Genomic DNA, 25,453 nt, shown 5'->3' on the forward strand with positions numbered 1-25,453 from the left:
CTGCAGAACTTGTTAAAAATTAAGGATCCCCTCCCACACACACCTCCGCCCATTCCAGCTAAATGACCATCTCAGCAACCCTAAGTCTCAATTTCAGGCAGCCCTGGGAATCCGTGTGAGTTCCTAGGTGACTAGGGCCCATTGACGCCTGAGGACCACTGCTCCCACCTTGACAACCTGTGACTACTTGTCCCCATCTCACTGAGACTGTCATGGCTCAGGAGTTAAGAGGCACAACCGAGTCTTCAGTTGTCTTTCTGCTTTATCTGACCCCCACCTCAACCCCTTCCAGCACAAGGAAGAACAGATAACTCCAAATAACTCCACAAAGACAGCAACCAAATGAGGATGCAAGAGAGTTGTTCAAAAAGATTTTTAATTTTGTGATCTGTCAAACTGCCTCATTCTCAGTGCAGGTGATCCCTCCTCGCCAGGAAACAAGAACAGGAAAAGGGGAGTCTTTTGTGAGGTCTCAGCCTCCACAAGGCCTCAGGGAAACCACACACAGTTCTGAGAGTTGATGGGAATCCCAACCAAGACTAGGGTGGGTGGAAAGGCAGTGACAAGAGGGATGGTGGTCACCAGTCAGGAAGCTGGGGGTTGGAGAACCCTGTCCTTAGCCCTGCTCAGCTCTGGGGCTGCCATGTGCATGATGGAGGAGGAAGAGGAGGGAGAAGATGTCTCTCCTATCTTGAAGCACCCCTTGTCCGGGCATGGCTTTCATTCTGCTCAGGGCTCAGGTGAGAGAACAGGAAATTGTTGGGAGCTGGCTACTTCATAAGGTGCTGCTGCTGGTGCCCCGGAGTCCAACACCACGGACAAACTGCTCGAGCAGGCCTCCGATGGCACCAGAGGGACTGGGGGCTGCTGCTCGAAGCCCCACCGTGCTGCTGTACGCGGCCAAGAAAGCTGACCGTACTTCCTGCAGCCGAGTCTCCCGTTCGCTCAGGGCTGCAAGCCTGTGGGCAGGGAGGGAAGGAGGGAGAATGAATGCATTACCCTGGGCAGGATCCAACATCCTTATCCTCACACCATACTACCTATCCTTCTGCCTTTGCTAGCACAGGCCAGCACATGTCCTGTGGCCATACTACCCCTGCAGTTCAGGCCCTAAACATTTGGCCTTGTTCCCCTCCATAATCTTTCCTCTCAGCTCTCAGGCTACTGAGAACCTAGAACCAGCATGTTTTAATGGTACACTGGGGAAGTTGGGGGGAAGGTGAGCAGGAGGGAGTTTGCCAACTGTTGGCTGCCATTCCTCAGTGAGAATAATATGAGGCACCAATCTGAGACTTAAGGAGAGACCACAAGATGAGGCATCAAGCCTTGGCTGACCAAAGGCTTAGCCTTCTTGTGGCCAGGACCTGGAGCATTCGGGGAGAAAGTTCTTGGCAGTGTCCTGGAGAGGCCAGGGTCCTCAACCGGAAACCCCTGAGGCTTCAGCTACATCTTTGGTCAACTGTGGTCCCTAGGGAAATAGCTAGCAGGGTGCTGGCTTTTCTAGCAGGATTCCTGTTCTGATTTTATTTGCTGTTCCTTCCCTGGCCTCTGCAGACACTGATCACAGAAGACGGGAAGCCCCTCTTCTCTCCTTAACCTGCAAATACAAGTCAAGAAGGGGAACAAGTAAAAAAAACAAACAAAAACCCCTGAAGGGGAACAAGTGCATGAAAACTCAGGCTTATCAAAGAATGAATTCCATGAGGCTATTTGACACTTTGAAAGGTCTTTAATAGAAGAGAAGAGAAGACCTGAGGTACCAGCCACACCCAACCTATGAACTAAAAGGTATGCAGTCTAGGGGTGAGAGGGACATGGAATCAGAGGAAAGAAAGGTCAGGAACTCACATGGTATTCACCCTAACTGTCCCCTGGAGGGCTTTCTCCAGGGGCCACAGACCTACATGACACGAACCCTCATGTTCCCATCCACCTAAAAATCAAGACTAGCCCTGACCACTGACACCAAAATTTCCCAAGAGACCAATCCCTGTGTAATCCCTCCAGGGAATTTGTCAGAAGTAGCAGCACTGTCTCCAATTCCCAAGCCCAAATGACTTGTACCCCAGGGCCTGGGGGAAACAGATGGAGGTATGAGGATAAATGGCAGTCCTGGGGTAGGTATGGGGAGAACAGACTGAAGGAAAGTAGACTGGTGGGAGTGGTAGGTATGAGTGGGTGACTACTGTGGGAGAGAGAGAGAAGCAGCAGGTCCTAGGGTGAGGGAAAGTCAAGTAGCTCTTGCAGCAACACTAGGAAAACGGAGCTGATACTGGATTCCTGCAATACCGTGAAGAACTCCAAAGTCTGTCTTGGCATTTGGGGGAGACATGTGGCCCTAGTTCTTCTTTACACTCTAATTAGGTTTCACATAGGCTGTAGGCCATGTGTTCTTCTTCAGCTTTTCCTTAGGGCATATCATATAATTCAGATTAGTAGTTTGTATTCACAGGGAATATCCAAAGGTCCATACGTGTGCATTCTCACTGCCCCTTATTTCTGGGAGGCAGAAGAGGGAGGGATCAGCCTACTTAGAGATAAGAAAACTGAAGCCCAGAGAGGATAGGTGATTCACTTGAGGACACACAGCAGGTAAGGGGTAGGCAGGCAGAGATACTCTAGTGCCATTCTCTCTCAAGAGATGAGCCAGCAGGCTCAGAGAAGTAAGGGCTGACACCCCAAGACATAGCTGGTAAGGCAGAGCAGCCAGGAGTTTTGACTAAATTTCTCTGATAACAAAGCCCAAGCACTAAATCGACATACTGTATGACCTCAGCAGGAATCAACCCTGACCCCATCCCTACACTGCAATTTTGGAGGCCATGAGATCACATAGAACCTAGCTTTCTTCTGGGAACTACCCAGATGGTGGGGGTTTGCTAGGAGCTCAGAGAGCTGCCCGTTTCAGTGGTTAATGCCAGTTACGTGAGGGGTGCCATCAAGCAGGGGCAGAGATGTCTGCTTCCTCCAGAGATGGCTCTTGGGCCTATTCCATCCTGGAATCCCAAGGTCCGGCCTCTGCCTGCCCTCAGCAGGGATCCTTCTTAACACCCCAGGGCAACTCGCCTCTGACCTCTCAGCTCTGGTGGGTATGAGCCAGATTCTGGTGGGGACAATGAATGCCCAGCACCTGAAGTTCATTCAGCCCGTCGTGGGGAGGAGAGGCCTTGTTCCCCAGGCCACCAGAGGCTCTACCTGGTCTGACACCCATGAAGCAGTAAAGCGGGCAGGGGGGCGCCACAGAGGCAGCCACTCAAGCGGACACACTGTAAGACTTGAAAGCCCAGTGCTGGAGCCTCAAAGGGAGAGGATTTTACAGCCTTGGGACTTGGTATCCCCATCCAATTTTCTTACCTGACTGGAGGTAAAAGCAGAAGACAAGAGGAGGAAGGGGATGGCAAGGAACCCTTGGTTCTGCTTGGAGGAGCACATCCCTTGAGTTGACCTAGCTCCATTCTGGCTGTGGTCTCCACCATACACCTACCTTCACTACCCCACTGTTCTGATTTCAAAGGATTCTCATGTCAGGCAAAGCCTTGGACAGAAATAGAACCTTCTATAGTTACAGTCCAGACAGCTTTCCCTCAGGGTGTGCCCCGAGGCACCTGTGGACGAGTTTCGGAGGCTCAAGAGAGTGAGCACACACCGCAACACACTTCCTGAGCAGCCCAGAAAGCCTCTTCCATACCTCAGGAGTCCAGGAGCAGTGAGGTATACTTAGCTGACACTGAGGAGGGGCAGGGATCCCGAGCCAGCTGCTGCCTCACTCAACCAACACTCCTGATGGCTCACCAGCTTCTGATATGGGCAGGGGAGCATCCTGCCTCCTCAAGCAAGACACTTACAGACAACTGTTAGGGAGCTCATCCGGGAAGCTGAAAGGGAGAGAGGAGTCTGTGTGCAGGACAGCCCGTTCCTGAATACTGCCACAGCCTGTTACCATCTGCCAGCTGCCAAAGTCTGTGGAGAGAGAGGATCCGGGCAGGGGATGGTCCACTGATCTGGGGCAGAGAGGAGAGAGAGGGGAGATGATGCATAGTCAGTCATATGCCTGACAGGGGAGGCCCTTTGGAGGAGTCGGGGTGGGGCTATGGTGGTCCTGGGCCACAGGCTCAGCTGTGAGGACAATGCTTCGTGCAAAGACTTACAGAAAAACAAGAGCAAAGCAGAATGAGAAGAGGTGAGCCAGCAACCAAAGCATCAGGTCAGGGCATGCCTGCCACGGTGGCTGACACAGCAAGTACAGTCTCAGCAGCGCCAAAAGGAAGGAAGCAAGGCCGGATGCCCTAGGAACCAGGGAGGCAGGATCACCTCAAACACCCCTGGCATGCAGATTGGCAGGGTGGGCAAGGCAGAACCCAGGGGCCACTGAAGTCTTATCAGAGCGATGGGAGAATAAGCTTCCTGGAGATGGTGGAGGGTGGTGACCTAGACTGAAGAGTGAGGTGATGGGAGCCCTGAAGCGCCCCCCACCCCATACACAGGCTTTCTCTGCAGCACCTTCCAGGAGCCATAGTTTGTATTCACAAGCATCAACCTGGCAAACTCACTGGTTATGCCCTAAGGGATGAAATCAGGCAGGCAACTTGACAGCTTCATCAGGCCTTTTTCAGATGGAGATTTGGGCAGTGCAGCGAGAGGAAAGCTGTACTGGGAATCTACTGCGGCCACCACCTCGGCCACCACCTCGCTGACAGCTAACCTCTCTCTACTGTCTCAGGGCAGTAGCCCAGTCACTGGGGGTGGAGGAGGAAGGGAGATAGGAAGACATCAAACAAGGCCCTTTCATCGGCTACCCCAGGTCTCCATCCCCAGAGGTACATCATCTTTGATGTTTGACCCTTTATTCTTTAATTCAAGAATAGCAGAAAGTGCTTCTGTAGGGCCCTGGAACAGAGAAGCATGAATAGTGGTACAGGGGGTGGGAAACAGAGACATTCATTGACCTTGGCCCACCCAGTTAGCTAGCATCAGTGTCTCCCAAGTTTGAGGCAACAGACCTCATGAGTGGCCACCCCAGGCTCATCCTCAAGCAGCTGCCACCTGAGTGATACTCTGGCCAGGTACTGCAGCTCTGGTAATCGTTAACCATCCTTATCTTAGAGACAGAGCGAGAAATGGCAGTCCAGACAGGTGAAGACACTTACTGAAGGTCCCACGCTAGTGAGTCCAAGAAGAGATTTTTAAAGCCAAGTTTGATTACAGATTTGTCCTACAACAGAACCACCTTGAGACCAGGGAAAACAGATGGTCTTCTACATTAAAGCTGCCATGAATAGGAACCCCCTGCAACACAGAGACTTCCACATTCATCATTCCTGCTCAACTCTGGAAGGCGTGTGACGGCATTAGGGATGAGAATAGGACATGGTCGGCTACTTGGTGGAAGCCCCTCATGCCCCACAAAGCAGGGTTTCCTTGTTTCTAAACTTGGCAGGACTCAAGCAGTCTGTAAATCAAAGAGACAGCTGCCCAGGAGGGGCTAATCACATCACAGTCTGGTAGTTTCCCTCTACTTCCTCCAGGTTATGCTGGGCCTGCAGTCAGCATAACTCGACTGAGGTCAGCTTGGCTCCACAAATCTCATCTACTGTTGAAACTTTTTAAGGGCAGATTTTCTTTCCAGTTTTAGCAGTCTGTAGGAAAACAACTGCTGAACCCCAGTGTTGAGGGAATGGAAGGGATGCTGAGTAGGATGGGGTGCTCCTGGGGCTGGGAACATGGGAGGTTTCTTAGGTTCTCCGTAACCCCCGCTCCCAGACTATGAGAGACTCAACTACCAATGGAAAAATGACAGGATGGAATGGGAGGATTCCTGGTCCCCTTAGGCTAGTCAGGTCCCTAGCATCTAGCAGTTAGCACCACCAGGCAAAGAACACATTTGGGGGAGCCAGGGGATAGCTGTGGAATGAAGTAGGCAGTACAGATAGCAACAGAGTATGTGATCCCAGGGGACATAAAGCCATCTCAGGAAGCAATCAGCTGCAGACAAATCTTCCTATCTGAGGCTTTTGTCAAAGAAAGGGTTGCAAAGCAGTTGTTCAGCTCCTGGGTTTGAGAGCAAGGGACTATGCTAAGCAGAAAGGTGCTAAGTGCCGATCTGGATTAGCTGGCTGGAGGGGACATCTAAAGATGAAAGCAAACAGTCACCAGAAGTAGTACCTGCACCTGCCTAATGAAAGAAGAACTTTCAAGATAGTCTCAGTACACAGGTAACTTAACCAGCTTTATTAAGACCCCACACTCTACTGCCCTGCATCTTTACTCAAGCACAAACAAAGCAGGGGGAAAAAAAAAAAAGAGAGAGAGAGAAGTCTGAGTTCTAGCTCCTCCAATCTACCTACAGGGCCAGAGGGAACATGGGGCCAACCTACCCTCCAACTGGAGAACTGTGGAACCGATGATGCTTCCAAGGTCATCTGTCCACATCCCCAGGTCTCGGAAGGCTCACACCTCTGCCCAGGAGACTGGATTTTGGCAACATTTCACTCCCTTATCTAGATATAGCCTAGGCCCCTCTTTATAGCACCAAAAGAGCTGCAACTCCCACTCCCCCCTCCCCCCCCAGACACCCAGTGTACGCAGGACTCAGGCAGGTTATCTTTTAGCTAGGCCTCTTCGGGAAGAGGTACAAGAATACCCACACAAGCAGAGCTGGCCTGACCCACACAGCTGAGGCATGAATAAACAGGTCTGCCCTGCGGTGCCTGGCCTGGCCTTTTACCTAGATGCCTAGTACCCTGCCATGGCCCATATGCCCTCAGATATGTGAATAAGGACTGGTCCTTCACCACAACTACAGTTTACTGAGCATCTGTGGAAAGAATGAGTATTTACTGTGTGCCAGATACTTAGTTCTATTATCTCATTTAAACCTAAACTTATGGAAGGTGGATCATCACTTGATCTTTAAGGTGGAATGAAAAAACTGAGCTCAGGAGGGAAGTGATTTTTCCAAGTTGCACATAGCTAGGAGTGGCCACGCTGGGACTGAAACTCGGCCCAAACTAGCCCCATGGTATACTGATCTTCCTTCCTGATTAGGGGCAGTAGGGGCTTCAGGGGTTGGTTCGGGGATGGGCACATACTTTTCAACTGGCATAAAGCAGAGAGCTTGTGATTCTGGTTGGAAAGGGGGTCCTCATGTGATTCCTGGATGTGAGAAAGGAAGCAGGGTGCCCAGGAGTGGCTGTTCACCATTACGGAAGCTGGCTAGAGGACAGAGCTAGCATGTGGAAGGAGGCAAGGGGAAAGAATCATAGGAAAATGGAGTTGGAGCCTTGATCAGACTACCCCTGAAGGTCATATTTTCCACTGGACTTTTCCATAAGAACCAACAGTTTTCCTTTATTGTTTAAACCTGTTGAGATGGGTTTTTTGGTTAATTACACTTGGAAGCCCCTGAGTTGACACAGAAGGCTGGAAGGTACACAACTAGGAAGAACCTGAGAGTTGCCTGTCTAAACCTCTTGATTACACAGATGAGAAAACAGAAACTCAGAGTCATCAAGTGACATGTCTGAAGTCATGCAAGGAATGAACGTTTGAGCCAAGACTGAAAATCCCACACTTTGAGGGGGCCTGGAGGTCCCCTCTAATCTACACCTACACCTGCCAACCCCCCCAAGCCTCTACATAATGGTCCCAGAGCCTCTGCCTAATTGAATGCTTCCAGGAATGGAGCTTTAGGGAAGATTCCTTCAATTCAACAAATTCCTGAACTCACAAAGCAACTGACTTCAGAGATGGCTAGGGCAGGATTTCTTACCACATTTGGGGAAAAAAATAAAGGAAAAAATATCAGTTTTCCCCAGCCCAGACTTTAAGCCTTTAAACATGGGTGTGGGGCGGTGGGGAGAAAGAGAGAGAGAGAAGGAAAGAGTAGCAGCTCAAGAAATATTTTAGGACTCTAAGTGTCCTTTTCTGGGACTTAAGCTGGCAATGCCTTCACGCTTCTTACCACTCATCCTTGGTTGGAAGCTATGATCCTATGCATGACAATGTCAAACATGGGACAGGAACCCTATGTATTGCAGAAAGCAGTCTGGTTTCTCTGCCTCATTAAACAAAGCCCAGGACAGAGCTCACTGCTTATAATGAGCAGTCGATATGTGGTGGAAGATGGGGAAAGAGAAGCTAGCTGGGCAACAGAAGTTGGTATCTAGGTTTCTACTTAGCTATTCAACCAGACTGCTGCTAGGTGTCCCTTAGCCAAGTTAATCTGCTCTTTAGGCAGCTTAGCTTCAAGCTGGGCTCTGTGGTGACACCATCCCTCCTCAGGTATGGACAGGACTGTGCTAGCCACCTCCCACCCCTAAAGATGTCTGACTCTGGAGCAGAGACCAAGGCCACGTGGGGCTGAGCCACTTACCAGAACCTTGGGAGGCATGTGAGCTCAGAGCATTGGCCCTGCCTCTTCTCACCCCCAGCCCTACAGCTGATTAGAGATTTAACAATGTTCCAGAAATGCAGCTCAATCAGAAGCTGTTGCAGTGGCAGCTAATAAAGCAAAAAGCCACCAGTCTTCTCAGAGAGGCACCTGGGGCTGGGACTGGATAAGAATTAGCACCCCACCGAACTTTTTTCACCTACTTCTTAACTTTGCACCAAGCTTTACTGACTCCTTTCATAGGGAAGTCCTGCTTTAAGAGAAATATGCTTACAGAATTTGGAGCATTCGAAACCCAAAGACTTCACATAATGAGGGGAATTTCAGCTGTCACAGATAGCTTTACTAAAGGGTTTCTTTCCCTATAGTTCCCCCCACTGCATTAAAAAGCGGATTGGCTCTTGTTACCTAAGAGAGGCAGGGAAGCTAATGACAGGATCCCTCAGGCACTTTAAAAGAGACTAAATTAATTTTAATGTTAATGGAAATACATAATTAGAATGCTCCAAATCTGAATAATCTAGTCTTTCAAAAGCTCTGGCAAACAGGCAGCCAGTCCAGAACCTTGCTGCCTGGCCAGACCAGTCGAGCTCCGAGCAGGCATTCCCAGAATAGACTGGCAGAGCCAAACACTTCAAAGCAGCCCAACCCACGCCCCTCCAGGGCCTTGTGCCCCACTCTGGCCCAGCTACCCCAGCCTCGACCAGGCCAAGCACACAGGGCTGAAAGGCCAGAGGACACCCCCAACCCTCCTCTGTCTCCTTAGGGAGGGGCCTCTGTAGCTCTGCTGGGCCAACCCTAGGAGTCTGAGCCACCCAGTGCAGGCAGAGAACCACTGGTGAGACTGAAGGAAAGATCACCAGACTGGGAAGGAGGATCTCTTGGCAGGAAGAAGGGAATAATAAAAAGCTGGGGTGTGCGTAAAGGTGATGGGAGTGCTGCCTCAGCGGGGGAAACCCTAGCAGTGGGACAGTTAAGGCTGCAGCAGGACCCGAGAGGAGAGGAGGACTCTTCTGGCCTCCTTCCCAGCTGTCCAGCAATGCTGCACAGGCAGGAAAGGAGGTGGGGACACTGAACAAGAGTTCCAGCCCGGAACTGCGAGGGTTAGGCCGTGCCGCCACGGCCCCAGGGCAGCTCTGAGGAAAGCCGGGCCGTGTGGCCGCGTGCAGACAAGGGTGGCGTGGCAGTAGGCACACAGAGAGGACAGGACCGAGCACAGGCATGTGGCCTTGTCGGCCTGGCACCATCTCTGCTCAGCTATCTTCACCAAACCTCCTGCGTGGTCAGAGGAGTCCTGGTCTTTGTTTAGCAGACTCAGCTATGCCCCTGGCAGACACGGCAGCGCTCCGCATTGGAGGGCTCACCTTCAGAGGTGAGCACAAAGGACTCCTCCGGTCAGTGCACTCCGTGGGGCTCCTGCTGACCTGGAGCGCATCTGCTGCCGGCATGGGGAAGGTGTTTTCCTCCACTGCCTGCTTTTTGCCCATGGAGAAAAGCCAGAGGGTGGGGACAGGAGGCAGGTTCCAGAAGTTTCAGGTCTTCCCTGTGACTTTGGGGCTCAGTTTCCTCACTGTTAGCAGGCCTGCTAAAAGGAAAAGGCCTGACACTTTTGGAGCAGTCCATTTCAGAGCTGGGTTCAAATCTGAGGTAGACTCCAAGGCTCACACTCTCTATGCTAAATGCCCCTTTCTCCTTGGAATTTATCAAGGACCTCGTAAGTCACACACACTGCTTTCTTCTCTCCAGAAGGGCCAGATGTTCTCGAGACTTTAAAAAACAAAGCAACTCACAGGATTCCTTCTGTGTGGGTATGACGAAGAAGTGTATGGGGTCAGCCAGGAAATGCTTTCCTCAAGTGCCAGGCCATCCCTCAATCCTAAGCCCCTGCCCAGTGCTCAGCTTTCCTCTCTTCTAGGGAACACCATTCCCACAGCACACTCCAGCCACACCTGTCCATCTGGCTGAGCACTTCTTAGGTGTACAGAGTCTCCCAAGGTTTGCCTGAGCCACACTTATCTAGCCTAACTCCCTGTCGGTTCTCCTCACTGCCCTTCCAGTTCAGACATGGAATGTGAGAACCAAGGACTCTGAGGATCTGGGTCCATCTCGTTAAGCATAATGGGAGGGCCATGAAGGCTGAGACCCACCAAAGGCAATAGGGGGAGGCAGCCCTGACCCTCTGCCCATCACACTGCAGTCAGTACACCTTCTAGATTCCCCATCTGCTAGCACTCTGGGAAGGAGTCTCAAATCATCCTACAAACCAGCTCTTACACAAACATTAACCCATCCTCCAAACAGGGGTTTGTGAAGCTTGTCAAGCCCCTCTGTCTCCTGGGTACACTGCCCACCAGGCCGAGGCCAAGGCGCTCTGTCCCAAGACACCATCGTAGATACCAGCTCAGGGGCTGGAACCCCACTCCCCAGGCTTAGTAAGAGGGAAGGGCTAATCACGTCCACCATCAGGGGCTTTGGAGCTCCTCACCTGGGTTTGGGGACCTCCAGGGGACTGCTACCCATCCTGAAAAAGTCAGAATGGTTTGAGGATGAGGAGCTGGAAGACTTGGCTTCCCCCAGCCCCTGGTGGGAAGGCAGGCGGTCCTCTGAGAGCTGTGGCCGGTTCCAGAGCACGCTCTGTGGAGAGGATGAGTGGCTCTTCCTCCTGCAGTAGAAAGAGTAGGGCTGTTGGCCAAGGGGCCACCCCAGGCAAGCCCTCTGCCCACTTTTACCAAATGTCAGAGCCCAGTCCTTATTTCCACTGGGAAAATGCCACATGGGGATGGGTATACATTAGCACTGCCTCAGGCTTGGCCATGAGCAGCAAGGACTGGGTCTTCAGAGAGGGAATGTGACATCCAAATAACACTGTCCCACTGGCCTTGGAGTACAGGCTAGATTCTTAACAGCTCAGTAACTGCTCCTCCTTCCAAATGCAATACAAAAGTTTGAGTCATCTGTCTAGAGACAGAGTCATCAGATTCTCAGAGGAGTTCACCCTCAAACAAGTTCCCAATTCACCATCATTTTGAACTCACTTATTTTCTTTTTTTGTAACTGGCCCCCCACCCCCCAAGCAAATGATACAAGGGAGCTCCCCCAGGGAGTCTCTTTAACACCAGCCTCCCCTCACCCCACCCTGTCTGCCCAGCCCTGCGGCTTCTTTCTTCATCCCACAGGGAGCCCCAGCCCTTTATGTTCCTGGGCCACCGTGGCCAGTGCCCCTCACCAAACAGATGGCTGGCCTCTGAGGGCTAGGAGAGACAGCAGGGCATGGAGCTGTGCTCTCAGCCCTACTGTCAGGGGCCCCTTTGTTCTTAGGGCTCCCTGGAGCTGGTGGCCCTGGGCCACAGCTGTGAGCAAGCTTAATTCCAGCCTGGCCCCTCACCAAGCTGCCTGAGTCTGTGCTCCTGCAGGGAGCAGCTCCACGGCCTCATAGGTGAAACTCCCGGCAGCTCCTGGGGAGCTCTCCATAACCAGAGAGAAGTCGCTGCCAAGGCTGGTGGTGCTCCCGCGGTCCTTTCGTCCTGAAAGAAGCAAGTGCCATTGGTTAGCACATTATCTTCTCACACTACTGGTCCCCTAGCTCTTCCACACCCTACATCTGGAAAGGGAAGTTTCTAGAACAAACAGTTCCTGCGTGGTCTACACTCAGAAAGATGCACAGAGGAAGGGAAATCTGCTGGGGCCTGTAACTCACTCAGCATACAGATATCTTCCAGAGTGAAGCCCGCATCCCGGGCTGGCAAACTCTTCCTCCTGTACAGAGAAACCAGAATAGTGAATTACATGCAGTCTTCTCTGTTGTCTCCATACCCAGCATGCTGCTTGCCTGGGAAAGAAGCTCCAACTCACTGGCCAATCAATGAGACAGGTCCTACCTAGAGTGTTGCAAAACGTCAGGCCACTTCTGATAGGCCAGCAAAGCCCGACTCCTCCCTTTCACCTTGGCCCCTCAGAGTTCAATCTGGCCCAACACACCTAGGAGCTTGGATTTGGAGGCAAGTGAACTCAAAGACACCAACTCTGAGAGAGGTTGTAAGGCAACTGCCAGGCAAGACTCCTGTGTTTCCCAGGCTGGAGGCAGACTGTTCCATGGTAGAAGGCTGCACAGAGATGCAGACACACCTCTGCAGCAGCCCAGGAAAGGGCAGGCAGAAGAATCTGCTGTCTCAGTCAGAGTATGGGGTGCTGGGAGTCCTCCTGTCCCTAGGTTGGCTTTTCCCGGCAGCAATGTGCCCTGCTCTCCTAGTCCCCAGAGACCACTCCTTTGTCCCACAGCCTTTCTGTTAGTATGACTGCAGGCTGACCCCAGGCCTGCCTCATGGGCAGGAGAGCCTCTTTCCCCACTGGCTCTCACCAGGAATCCCTACCCTGGCCTCAGAGGGAAGGCAGGGATGAGATGCCAACTTGCCAAGCATGCAGGGAAGCCAGGCAGGGAATCAGACAGTGAGTGAGACCCTGCCTACTCTTCCCAGAGTGGCCCTTCCCAGAGTGCCCTGCCCAGTGTGAGAGAACAGGTCTCTCCTCACCTCTGTGTCTTCAGAGCAGAGAACTCCTCAGAGATGATATGCTTCAAAAAATTGAAGCAGAAGAAGAAAATCTGAAGAAACCAAAAAGCAGCACACATGAGAAGACAGCTTTCTCCAAGGAGAGGAATCTAGGTGGCTGAGCTCCTAGGAGAGGGCAGCCAGCCACCTGGTCAACCCTGATGGACAACAGCCCTGCCTCAGGGACGCTGCTGGACATTCTGCTCTATAAATGGGTGGGAGAGGGTTTGGCAGACAGGGTAATGTGCCTGGGTTAGGGAAAGGAAGGAAGGGAATGTACAAGGGTAAGCCAGTGAGTTTTCAAACCATCTTCAAATTCAACATGCATGTTCTCGAGCCACTGAAAAGGATGAAGAGAATGGCAGCTTTTCCCCTCAGCCTCTCCTAAGGACCCCAAGGAGAGAGGCTAACCAGGAAGAACAGCTGGGAGAGAGATCTGGGGGTGAGGAGATTAATGGACACTGCAGGAACATAATGGAAGGGAAAGGGATCAGATTTTGTAGGAGGAACACCCAGAAATGGTAGTTCAGAAGAACCAGGGGTGAGGGGCAGCCAGAGTCTGAGGTGGGCAGAGGCAGGAGGCGGCTCCTGACCTCTAGCTGCATTCCCACCGCCTCTCTCCTCCCTTCCAGCCAGTGCCCTAGTCAAATGGGCCCCCATGAAGTGCACACAAGGCAGTCTCTGCAGTTTTTACACAAACTCCTCAGTGATTCTGAAAGGAGTGGCCCATCAAACCCTCACTTGGATAAACACCCACGTGGTATCCCAGAGCCCCATATGATTTCCTCAAACAAACACCACCCCCTCACCAAAAGGGAGGGAGGGTGCCCCAGGTTAGGTCAGTACGAAAATGTTGGGTTACATAAAATTAAATAGGTGTCTTCACCACAGCCTTTAGTCTTTAACATGCTAGTGTGCTGTGAACCTCAAGGGCTGGGGAGGAGGAGAGAGGCCATTTAACAGGCCTCCGTTTTGTTTGTCTGTTTTAGAGCATCAGCGTCTAGAGTGTCTGGTAGGGGTAAGAGAAAGGCCCACACCCTGAAAACCAACCCTTCCAGCTGAGGAGACCCTCTTATTTATGGGGATGAGAGATAGCCAGGGTCTGAATCCAGACCCCACTGGACTTGGCCTCATCCTCTGTCCAGTTTCTGAAGGCAGAATCTGGCTTGTTCTGAGGGTGGGGGAGGCTGCGTGGAGGGCAGAATGTTCTGGAGCACCAGTCAGTCTCAAAATGAGAGGCTGCAAAGGGGCTTTACGTGCTGATTTCAATGCCAAAGTCACTGCCTCTGACAGAGTTCATGGAGGCCTCTGAGGAACAGGCTTGTGAGCTCTGCAGCCCCTGCAGATGCGATAAGTACTCAAGAGATTTGGAAGGGGAGAGGAGCTGCTGAGGAGCCGCTGAGAGGGAGGAACAAAAGGAGGAGGCACAAGATAAGATGCTTGGAAAGAAGGCAGCCTCAGGAGGGTGAGAAAGATGCTTCAGGAAGCAGGGGGGACAGAGGGCAAAAGAGAAAGAGCTAACGCTGTGTGGCTCCCACGCTGGGCACCTAGACTCATTCTCTTTGTGAGGCAGCATGACCAACACCAGGAGACTCAAGGTGAATCACATTACTCAGGGTCACCAAGTAATAGGTGGGACAAGCAGGGTTCAAACTCAGGTCTGACTCCAGGTCTGCGTGCAGGGAAAACAGGCTGAAAAGTAAGCATACCAAAGAGGCAAACACTGCGAAAAGCAGAAAAGGATGGGGTACAGAGAGGGCAGAGAGAGGAAGAGGGAACAGTGCCCAGAGAGTAAGGAGACCCTGGAGGCCGGCTGGCTGTGCCCTGGTCTGGGTCTGCTCCCTGGGCTGGTGGCGAGCAGCCGGGCGGGACCCGGGCTTGCTCCGCTGGCCGTGGGGCTTACAAGTTGCTGCATGGATGTGAACAGGAAAGACAGACAGGGAAGAGCCTCTGGCTGTAGCTGTAGGGCTGAGGAGCCCAGGAAAAGGCTTGTAATTTGGTTCCGTAACTGAGTGCAGAAAACAAGGTCACCTGTGAGAAAGACGGCAGCCAAAGCAAGATGAGGACTGGCAGCCAGGGCTCAGGGCAGCCATGTGGGCAAGCGTTATTCTCTGCCGCACAGGACAGGAACGGAGGCTCAGGACGGGGGCTGTTGTGCTGCTGCTTTTGTGGCCATGCCGCCCGATCCCTGCACGCACTGGGCAGGGAACTGCCCCCTAAGTGTGGATGCCAAACAGGACGTCGTGCTGTTGTTCTCAGAGCCCCGGCATTTGCTCACAGTACCCACCTCCTCTCCTTTGCTGAGCCGATCTACCAACATGTGCCTGAAACAAGAAGGCAAGGAGGTCAAAGCGAGCAGCACCCCAAGACGGGAGGGCAAAGGGGGCCTTGAGTTACAGGGACAGACCATGGCTTTGGCACCACAACCTCAGTGGGGCCTGACAAGCCCCTTCAGTCTTTCCCAAGGAGGCGGGATGGTCTTCACCTCTAACCCTGTCACAGGAGCCACCACACCCAGATGCACACGGAAACACCATTCCCCAGGCATGGTGCCCACCCAACAACCTGGGAAAGGAAGGCTTACCCAAAGAGGAACCAGTCATAGGCCACAGTTAGGTAGAGGATCTCAGCAGGCCTCAGGGATGTGTGGATAAGCCCATCCTGGAAGAGACCAGAGAGACATGCTAAGATTAGAAAGATGACTCCCCATGACAACCCCCTCCTTGTCCCAGGAGCTGAACTGCAACCACAGACCCAGTGACAACCGGGCTGCCCAACAGTCCCCAAAACAGCATTAAACCTAACACTTGCTCTGAACACTTGGGGTTCCTCATCCCAAATCTCTAATTTCTGGAGGTACTCCTAATGCTCCCAGAGTAATCTTGGTAGATGGCCTCAGCAAGCTCCCGGACCCCACGGCCCAGCCCATCCATACTCACAGCCCACAAGGAAAGGCGTAGGAGAGAGATGAAGAGGGGGGTCCGATCCCAGCCTGAGATACAGTGTACCAGCAGCCCGCTGTCATCTACTCAGGAACCACACGACAGGAAACCCAGAAGCAAAGCAAACACGGGTGCATGAGAAGAGGACATGCCACCACCCTGGTCTGGTGTCAGCCATGCCACCCCTAGTCTCCCTCTTCCTGGTGGGCCTCTCCAAGATTCTTCTCCCACCTACTCCCAGAAAGGGGTGGGTGGCAGGCACTTGTCTCTGTACACAGCATTTCTTCTTCTTTCTTCTGGCTACCTTTCTAGACAAGCAGTACTGCCCAGGTCATTTAGGTGGGGCTGATGTGCATATCCTCACCCAGCATTTCTCAGGGGTCCCTACAGGTATTTTGGAGGAAGACAATTCTTCACTGTGCAGGGCTGTCCCAGGAACTGCAGGACATTTGGGACTGTTGGCTAACCACGCACCAAATGCTAGTAGCCTTCCTCCAGTGCCTGTAACACCCATTTTTCCAGAAGCTCCCTTCCTCCAGTTCCTACAACACCCATTTCCCCAGAAGCAGTACTGCCCCAGGTAGAGAACCACTGCTTAACTCCAGAGTTAGGCATGTGACTTTTTTGCACACTTGGCCACAGTGACTGGTTCAAGGATGGGCACTTGACCCAAACCAGGTCAATGAGCATGAGCTCTGGAACAGAGGCTCTCTCTCTCTCTCTCCTGGGGGAGGTCAGATGGCAGGAAACAAATCAAGAGTGGTTACAAAGCTAATGAGACAGTGGGTATGAGAAACAAGGAGGTTCTTTATGACATTTCTTAGGCACCTGGCTCTGCTTTGGGGCTTTCTTGGTTATATAAGCTATACATTTCCACTTGTTTAAGCAAGAGCAACCCCACAGAAGCCTTGACTGGTATCGATGAGTTAGTCAGCCCACCCTACAGACACTGAGCATGATGGGCCCATCCAATCAAAACAGCCAAACCAGCTGGAGTACCATTCAGTGAACAGGCCCTCTAGGGACTTTCGTGTGTGCCCAATAAGAATCCAGAACTGATTTTCTCTCATCTTTCTGAATTAGAAGAGGCAATTCCGGCCCCACACACAACGCTGATGATCAAAGGTCAGCTAACCTAGTGTAGAAACACGGTGCATAGTTCAGATGGTAATGAGTTCACAATTTTGTTTTCTAAGGTTTTGAGGAATAAAGCTGCCAATGGACAAGGGAATCCCTAAATCCTTCTCCCATAAAGCAAAAGGCAGGTGTGTGACCCCAACAAACATATTCATGGTATCATGACCTGGGAATATCCAGAAGGGCCAACGGCTTGAGGGCTCAGGCGGAGGCAGACTCACCATCGCTGTTAATTATGGAAAGCAGCAGTTTCAAGTAGTTCTGTGTTTGTTGCACCAGGTCCCAACTCTGTTGAAGAACGATACAAGGTGTCTAGGAATCGATATTTCACTCAGACTGGGAACTTAAGGTATTTCCGAAATAAAATCCAAGAGTTATTCTTGGGCAACCAAGTACCCGAGGATCTTGGTCACAGGCCTTAGGCCCTAAATCCCAGATAATCTGAAATTTCACTCTCACGCTAAGAGCTCCTCCCACCTCTCCCTGCACCCTCACCCTGTGGGCCGCCCCTGCCCGGCATTCTAACACGATGTGATGGTGAGGAGTGGGAAGCCATGCAGCAGCCTGGGCAACTCACAGCTTCACAGCCAGCAGCCGCCACACACTAGCCTGCTCTAAGCCCTGGGCTCGCAGCATGGCTGTCCAGGGAGGTTAGAGAAGCGAACAGAGCCTTGAGCCTGTGAGCACTGGTGCCAAATGGAAAGAGCCATTCTTTCATCTGCGATCACATCACAGAAAATATCAACCTTCAACCTCCTCATCAACCATGTTTCATTCACTTTTTACTGCTATTCACTGCATACTCCTTTTTTTAAGGATTTATTTATTATTATTTTTAAAGATTTTATTTATTTATTTGACAGAGAGAGACACGGCGAGAGAGGGAACAGAAGCAGCGGGAGTGGTAGAGGGAGAAGCAGGCTTTCCGCCGAGCAGGGAGCCCGATGCGGGGCTCGATCCCAGGACCCTGGGATCACGACCGAGCGAAGGCAGACGCTTAGCGACTGAGCCACCCAGGCGCCCCTAAAGGATTTATTTATTTTAGAGAGAGAGAGAGAGAGTAGGAGGGGGAGAGGCGAGAGAATCCCAAGCACGGAGCCCCATGCAGGGCTCGATCTCATGACCGAGATATCACGACCCAAGCCGAAACCAAGAACTGGACACTCAACTGACTGCGCCACCCAGGCGCCCCTGCATCCTCTGTCTTTTGATGAATAATAACTGCAGTCTGATTGGCAGACAAAATCTTTTAAAACAGGAAGTCCATGGGGGCGGAGGGGGGATGAAAAACAAGAAAAACTGCAGAAAGTATAGCCCAAGCTAAAGGTCTAGACCAGACGCTCTGAGAAACCGTCTAGCGGCATCCGGAATTCCATGGAAGGGCCTGGGCCAGTTCGGAGGCTCCTTCCCCCACAGCTGGGGACGGCCTCCCTCCACAAGTGCTTACCAGTGTTCTGGGACTGAGTGGAGAGGCCAGCGGGTGCCGGTGAGAGGGCGAACATGGCACCTGGAATTGGAATGGTTTTCCCGGGAATTTCGAACAGGCTCATTTACGTGAGCCCCGCCCGGGCCCTGGTGGGCTCTGACCTGCTTCGGCAGCCCTAGAAACGGCCGCCGCGGTGCGTCACTAACAGTGTCCTCGCCCACAGCAGCACATGGGTCTCGGCGCTCATCTGGCTCAACCTGTCACACACACCGCTGCCACCAGATCTCCCCCGAGACGGGGTTCTTGCGGGTATGGAAAAGCAGGAGAGGGGCAAGGGAGGAGGCAGGAGCCATGTGGCAGCACGAAGCCCAGGGAGGTCAGGTAAGCCGGGGAGAGGCTGCAGCGCCCAGGAGAGGGCAGGAAGTGACCAAGGGCGGTGGCCTGCAGAGCTCCAACAGCCACGGCGGCTACTGAAGGGGACACCAAGGCCCAAGCAGAGGCAGCAGATTCACTGTGCCCAGCGCTGGGGCAGGAACCGCAGGCTGGGGAGCTCTAGGTTGGGAGAGGCCCAAAGTCACAGAGCTAATCTGAACCCAGCCCTGCCAGACCGTGAGAGTCACGTCTGTAGTCACATGCTACACTGCAGGGACTTCTCTGATAGCAGAGTATGAAACTGAAGTTTGAGGGGACTGCAGAACTTGAGGGGGACCTGAGAAACGCACTAAAATCTAGGCTCAGCACTAACTCTCCCTTCGTAAGTGCTCTACGAACAAGTCTCTGGGGACAGAGCTCAGCACCGTGCCACTGCTTATGTGTCTATGCTTGGAGTCCTCTTCCCCGTGGCGGGCAAACTCCTACTCATCCTTCAAAGGCCCAGCCCTGTTATCTTCTACTGAGTCTTCAGAAAGCCCTGGTCAACACCTCTACGTCATCACCAGATGATGGTGATGCTGTTGCCTCTTTTCCCAGCCTGAGCCCAGTGAGGGCGGAAGCCGTTTTGGAATCTCTGCATCTCTAAGGCCTAGTGCTTTGGGTCGAAAAGGCACCTGCAGATGTCACTTCTCTGACTGTTCACGAGGAGCAGCCGCCACTGGAAGGGGTCTTATGCCACAGAAAGAATGAGCACTCCTCTAAGGGAATCAATCCGTTCACGGAGGGCAGCAACACCCATATGTGTACTTCCAGAAGTGTTCCTGCACTTGGGAACGTCGCTGAGGGCCTGGCCCTGGGCAACAGCAGCGTCCATGACGGCCCCAGCCCCCTAACAGGGCTGCAGGGGCAGGCAGGCAAAGTGAAATTCTACATGTGTGCTGACTAAAAGGAGACCTGCGGGATCCTGCAGGACCCTGTAACCAGCGAGCTGAGCCTAGTATGATCCATGGGGACCAGTAGGGAAGCTTCCTGAAGGCAGTGACATCCATATAAGAGGGGAGGGAAAGGAGCCAAGTTTCTTCTGCCAGAGAGAACGGTATGTGCAAACCTGGAGAGCATTCTTCCATTGAGGGGCCAAAAGGAGGTCAGTGTGGCTAGAGAAAAGGGAAGGGATGGCTAGTCACAAGCACAGGGCTGGGCTGTGTGGAGCCGAGTGGCCCACTAAGCACCACTGGACTGTACTCTGAGGAAAATGGGGCAGTCAGTAGCACATTCTAAGGAAGGGGTGACAATGATGACCTTGTTCCATCATTTGAGTATTCCTCTCTGCCAGGCCCTATTCAAATGCTTTACATTCACTGCTTCCAGCTCCCCCTCAATGGGGCACCTGTTCAGACACGAGACGCACCCAGATGCCAGCGGCCCGGACTAGGCTAGTGGTACAGGAGATGGAGGCAAGAAGATCTGGAGAGTTTCACCAGGGGCAGAGATTTAGAGAACTGATGGGACCGGGCAATGGATGGGGCAGGAAAAAAACCCACGTTTTGACTTTGAGCATCAGGGTAAATGGTTGAGGGACTGGGGTGCTGTGGGTTGTGGCCAATTCCATTTCAGACAGTTTGTTTAAGGTGGTTGCATGAAGGGACACTGATAAGAGGTGAGGTAGATGGGCATCTGCCTTCGGCTCAGGCCATGATCCCAGGGTCCTGGGATCGAGCCCCGCATTGGGCTCCCTGCTCAGCGGGAAGCTTGCTTCTCCCTCTCCCACTTCCCCTGCTTGTGTTCCCTCTCTCGCCGTGTCTCTCTCTGTCAAATAAATAAATAAAATCTTTAAAAAAAAAAAAGAAAAAGAAAAAGAGGTGATGTAGATGTGGATCCCCAAGAAAGGTGTGGCCCAGAATCCTGGGTAGGGGAGAGCAGTGGGCTAACGGAGCGGACAATAGATAAGGTCACCTGGGGAGATAAAGAGGACTAACAGGGAGTCCTGGATACTCATGCTGAAGTGGCTGACAAGGCAGATCCCACACCTGGCTGAGGAAGAGGATGGTAGGAAGCCCAGTGAGACCAAGCAGCTGAGCAATACTGGAGAGGGGAAAATGCCCTGGCCTCCTACTTTTGTGCCTAGAATTTTATTAGCGTTCACTCCCTTGAGTTAACAGGCTAGCAGCCTACTTCTGAATTATCATCATTAAAATTGATCTGGCATTTCAGTTAAGAGACCACTTTCATACCGTGATCATATTTGAACTTCCCCACAACTCTGAAATAGGTGTTGTCATCACCACTTTTCGAGGAAAGTGAGGCCATTGCTCAAAACCACAAAGCCTTGAGAGAAGGGCCGAGCAAGCTGGGGCCTAGATCCAGGGCCTTGATCTACTAAGCAGGACTCTTCCTCATATGCACAGGACTCCCTCCTAAAGAGACCTACATCCTATGCAGCATCAACACATTAAACTCCTATTTGCACCTTATTGGTTAAGTCGTTCATCAGACCTAGTTTGTGCATAAGAAGAATGGTGCCAGAGTGGCACCCGGGTGGCTCAGTTGGGTTGAGCATCCAACTCTTCGTTTCAGCTCAGGTCATGATCTCAGGGTAATGGGATCGAGCCCTGTGTCATGCTCCAGGCTCAGTGGGGAGTTTGCCTGAGACTCTCTCTCCTCTCCCTCTTCCTCTGCCCCGGATGTGCGCATGCATATGCTTGCGTACTCTCTAAAATAAATAAATCTTAAAAAAAAAAAAAAAATAGAATGGTGCCAGAAAGAAGAGTGAGGGTGGCTGGGGGTAGAGCCCACTTGACATCTCTGCATACAACAAATTAAGAAGGAAACCTGCAAGTTTTGGAATCTCTGGGGACAAAGATCTGTCCACTCAATCTGTCTAGGTACTGCCTAGGACATGAGACCAGGGGATAGGGTCCCCCAACCCATTTCTTCTCCAGGCTTCTGCAGCACAACAAAAAACTGGCCTGCTCTTCTTCCTCACCTGCAGAGAGAACACCTGCTACCATTCTAACTCATTCAGAGTTATCAGGGGCTGGGTGTAAAAGATGAGCACAGCCTCTGCCTTTACAGACCCCTTACAGACCAGGACAACAAAGCCCAAGGTGATACGGGAGCACACAGCTGCCTAATCAGTGAACCTGGCCTCTCTGCCAGAGGGAGACCTCAAGGCTAGATGGGAATTGTCCAGACCCAGGGACAAAAAAAAAGGGAAGGAAACAGGATGTTTCCTAGGGATGTACTGGCTTGGCTTCTCCAGCTCTAGGCTCCGTGCCAGTTTCTGTGCTGGGGATGTAAAGCTGGGGTTCCCCATCCTCCCGGAGCTCAGTCTACCAGAGATGGAGAAGCAGATCTCTACATCAGTGACTTCAGCTCAGTGGAAAATTCCATGACAGATATGCCCAGGGTCAATGGAAATGCAGATACAGGGATTCAACCCTCTGGGGAGAGGGGAGAGGAGGTATGTCGGGGAAGTCTTCCTGGAGTGGACACTGGAGCCGAATCCTAAAGGCAGTGTGGCAGCCAGACAAGATGAGAAGACAAGGTGAGAAGTGGCAGCCAGGCAGAAGGAACAGACATGGGGAAGGCAGTGGGGAGAGCAAGGCTACTTGTCCTGGCTGAAGCAAGTGGCAAGGAAACTGCTGGTGGCCTTCAGGTTTCTACAATGGGCTAAACATGCTTACTGGATGAATCCATCCAGTAAGCCTGGGGCCCTTTCCATGGGGAGAGGGAAGAGGAGCACAACGGAAATAATTTTAAAGTTTCTATAATCAAACGAGGTCAGACAGCTCTGCACTTCCTCTGGCAGAACATGCATTTAAAAGGAAAATGAAAAAAAAAGTCACTAAAGCCCAGAGCTGGAAAAGCAGACTCCATGAGGTCCTCTGGAAACAGAAGCTGCTGGGGGATGTAAATCTTTGAGTGAGTCATGATCAGAAAGCTTTCATTTTCTGGGCTAAGAGCAAATCTGCAGAGAGCTAAATGGATAAGCAGCTTCTTCTGTCCTAGACTGTGAGAGGTGAGAGGGCACGAGCCAGCCCTTCTGGTATCTGCATGAAGGACTTCTAGGGCAGGCACCAGGGACCCCCTCCATCCCTCCCTTATCCTGCCCTGCTCCAGTCAGGCCCCTCACCTGATACTGGCTCCAGTCAATGTTCAGAGAGCAAGTCAGGAAATCGGGGATGCTCAGTGGGGCATCGACGTAGTCCTGGGGGCAGAAAGACACTTGTGAGATGCAGGTGGCCACCAGGAGAAGCCATGATGATAGGGCGGGTCATGACCCTGAAGCTGTGGCTTCCACAGACAGGCAGGACATCCCTCCACAGTGCTTGCCTTCTCCGGGCCAGATGCCTATGCTGCCCTAGGAATGACAGTTTGAAAATCAAAGGGACCAGACATTGCTTGCAAGTGGAGTTTTTCAGTGGGCCATTCTAGTGTTCGCTGCTGAGACAGACATGATGACTCTGCAGTCAGCGTCCAGCAGGCTCCCGTGGCCTGCTTCTGCCGACTGAGAAAGGAACAGAATGCAAGTCCCACTTTTTATGCAGATGGTAGAGCAGACAGAAAGGATATTTCCTATCTTGTCCCTGAAAAAAACCTTTGAAGAAAGGGATAAATTAAAGGGGGAGAGCAAAGCATGTATGAGAATTTCAACATGTACATAGAAAGAGAAGAGGGAAGGAAAATAAGAGAAGAGAAAGGAAAAGGTAGTTGTTTTCCTCAAAAAGACTGCAAGCTGTTCTCTGTGCTCTCCCTTTGCAAAGAAATGTTAAGACCCAAGTTGACGAATGTTACTGCTCATACCTGCTTCCAGTTAAAAATGAGCCCTTCAGCCATGTAATCCCGATCCTTATATTCCTTGAAAAATTCACAGCCTGGAAAAGAAGGGCAAAGTTAAGACATCACCCTTGCTAGCCCAGTTTCCTGAGATGCCCCTGAGTGCTGAAGGACCCAGGTGGCCACCATACTGGCGGGCCCCACGTGAGACCACAGCTGACACAGGTGGGGACTAGCACGGGCAGGCAAGAGCTAGTGCTCCTTTGGTTTCCAGTTACAAGCCCTCATGATGAGGTACGGCCTGCCGGCACACCTCTTTGTATCTGTCTCCAGCTGGGCTCAGTGGTTACTGGTCACTTCTCCCTGATTTCAGGTCCCTTTGTCCTACATGTCCCTGAAGTGCCAACAGCCAGCAAACAAAGCATGGTTTACAGTCTGAGTGCCAACAGCACTTTTCTCAGCCACTTCCCTAGTTACCGAGGACCATTCTCCCTCCTGTCTAACACCAACCTCACAGGCCCCTGGTGACATAGTAGAAAAGACCACAGACAGTGCCTGAAACATGACAGGTGCTCCAGAGACATGTCCGTCTCCAACAAACCTGGCTTGAGAGGTACTTTTCTGTCTCACTCTCTAGAAAAACTGTAAGAAACTCGGCCAGAGTAGGCCCTCAGGAATATAGAGAGGAACAGCGGAGAGAAAGGGCTTCAGCAACATTCTCGGCTTCAAATCTGAGCCTTTCACTTACCTCTGTGATTGCAAACAGGTGGTTTAACTTCTCTAAGCCTTGATTTTCTCATTTATAAAATGGTTAAAGACGAAATACTACATATAAAACACCTAGCAAGCACTGTACAGATGGCTTTCGAGTGACAGCCATTGGTATTATGAATAACTGTGCTGGTTATACCATGCTGCTTCTGCAGGGAGGGCCCACAGGGCCAGCCCTGCCACTTACAGTCAACTGCTTGGGTCACAGAGAATGAGACTTGCTCATCTACCACAGCACAGGGAGCATCCTGGGCTGCTGTGACTTCAAGAGTGGGAGAAGGCACTTCGACGCAGCTTCTTGAAGTTATTCTCACTTCCTCAACCAGAACCAGTACAAACTTTGGAGGGCACATGCCTTTGGCCACAGGTCCAAGTCTGGTGAGGTCCCCACCCAATGGCAATACAAGAGGCTGTCGGAATTCTGTGAAGGTGGCCACAGGCCAAAAAAATTCACATGGAACTTCCCCAGCTACTCTTGGGCCAAGTTCCTGTGTGAGGCCACCCCAGGCAAGACTGGAAAGGTTCCTTCGGAGAGGAAGGTCTGGAGACGCAGCCCATGTCCTGTATCCCGGGCTTCCATCCCAGACGCACTCCTGCACTCTAATCCCTCAGGCCTCACTGCTGATCGAGAAGTCAGGAAACCATCCTCAGCTCTAAGGCTCCAGTCTAAGGTGCCTCACTGGCAGAAAGAAGAAATATAAATATCAGACAGGGGCCCAAGGCTTATAAGCCCAGGTTTAGTAAAGCCACCAATTAGCTCTCAGAGCTCCTTCGAAGGACCAGTTTCCCCAAACTTGACCTGCTCAAATCAACACTGCAGGCTCTGGGCTGAGCTCCGGCCAGCCTGTGATGCAGAGGCAATTTCTTGGGAGAAATGGACAGAATTAAAATAGATGCAGTACCGGGACACCTGGGTGGCTTAGTTGGTTAAGCATCTGCCTTCGGCTCAGGTCATGATGGCCCACATCGGGCTCCTTGCTCAGCAGGGAGCCTGCTTTTCCCTCTGCGTGTGCTATCTCTCTCTCTCTGACAAATGAATAAATAATCTTTTTTTTTTAAAGATTTTATTTATTTATTTGAGAGAGAGAATGAG

The 25,453-nt window shown here is 51.9% G+C and overlaps 1 protein-coding gene across 3 annotated transcripts in view; it reads right to left on the reverse strand.

The window, feature by feature from the left end:
- Positions 1 to 354: 354 nt before the first annotated feature.
- The window catches only part of MTMR14 (myotubularin related protein 14), a 46,919-nt gene continuing 21,820 nt past the window's right edge, over positions 355 to 25,453 (reverse strand). For 2 of the 3 annotated variants that reach the window (XM_034998094.1, XM_034998093.1), the window contains exons 8-19: positions 23,617 to 23,687; positions 22,946 to 23,020; positions 17,237 to 17,303; positions 15,876 to 15,961; positions 15,521 to 15,597; positions 15,224 to 15,260; positions 12,919 to 12,989; positions 12,087 to 12,145; positions 11,775 to 11,913; positions 10,875 to 11,051; positions 3,846 to 4,001; positions 355 to 959 (exon numbers count right to left, since the gene is read on the reverse strand). In XM_034998094.1, coding sequence (XP_034853985.1) covers positions 776 to 959; positions 3,846 to 4,001; positions 10,875 to 11,051; positions 11,775 to 11,913; positions 12,087 to 12,145; positions 12,919 to 12,989; positions 15,224 to 15,260; positions 15,521 to 15,597; positions 15,876 to 15,961; positions 17,237 to 17,303; positions 22,946 to 23,020; positions 23,617 to 23,687 — 1,199 coding nt within the window. In that variant the 3' untranslated portion in view covers positions 355 to 775. The remainder of the gene's footprint in view (positions 960 to 3,845; positions 4,002 to 10,874; positions 11,052 to 11,774; positions 11,914 to 12,086; positions 12,146 to 12,918; positions 12,990 to 15,223; positions 15,261 to 15,520; positions 15,598 to 15,875; positions 15,962 to 17,236; positions 17,304 to 22,945; positions 23,021 to 23,616; positions 23,688 to 25,453) is intronic. The other variant, XM_034998095.1, reaches the window with a different exon arrangement.

This window comes from Mirounga leonina, unplaced genomic scaffold (genome assembly GCF_011800145.1).
Source record: "Mirounga leonina isolate KUSES-001 unplaced genomic scaffold, KU_Mleo_1.0 Mir_94, whole genome shotgun sequence".
NCBI lineage: Eukaryota > Metazoa > Chordata > Mammalia > Carnivora > Phocidae > Mirounga > Mirounga leonina.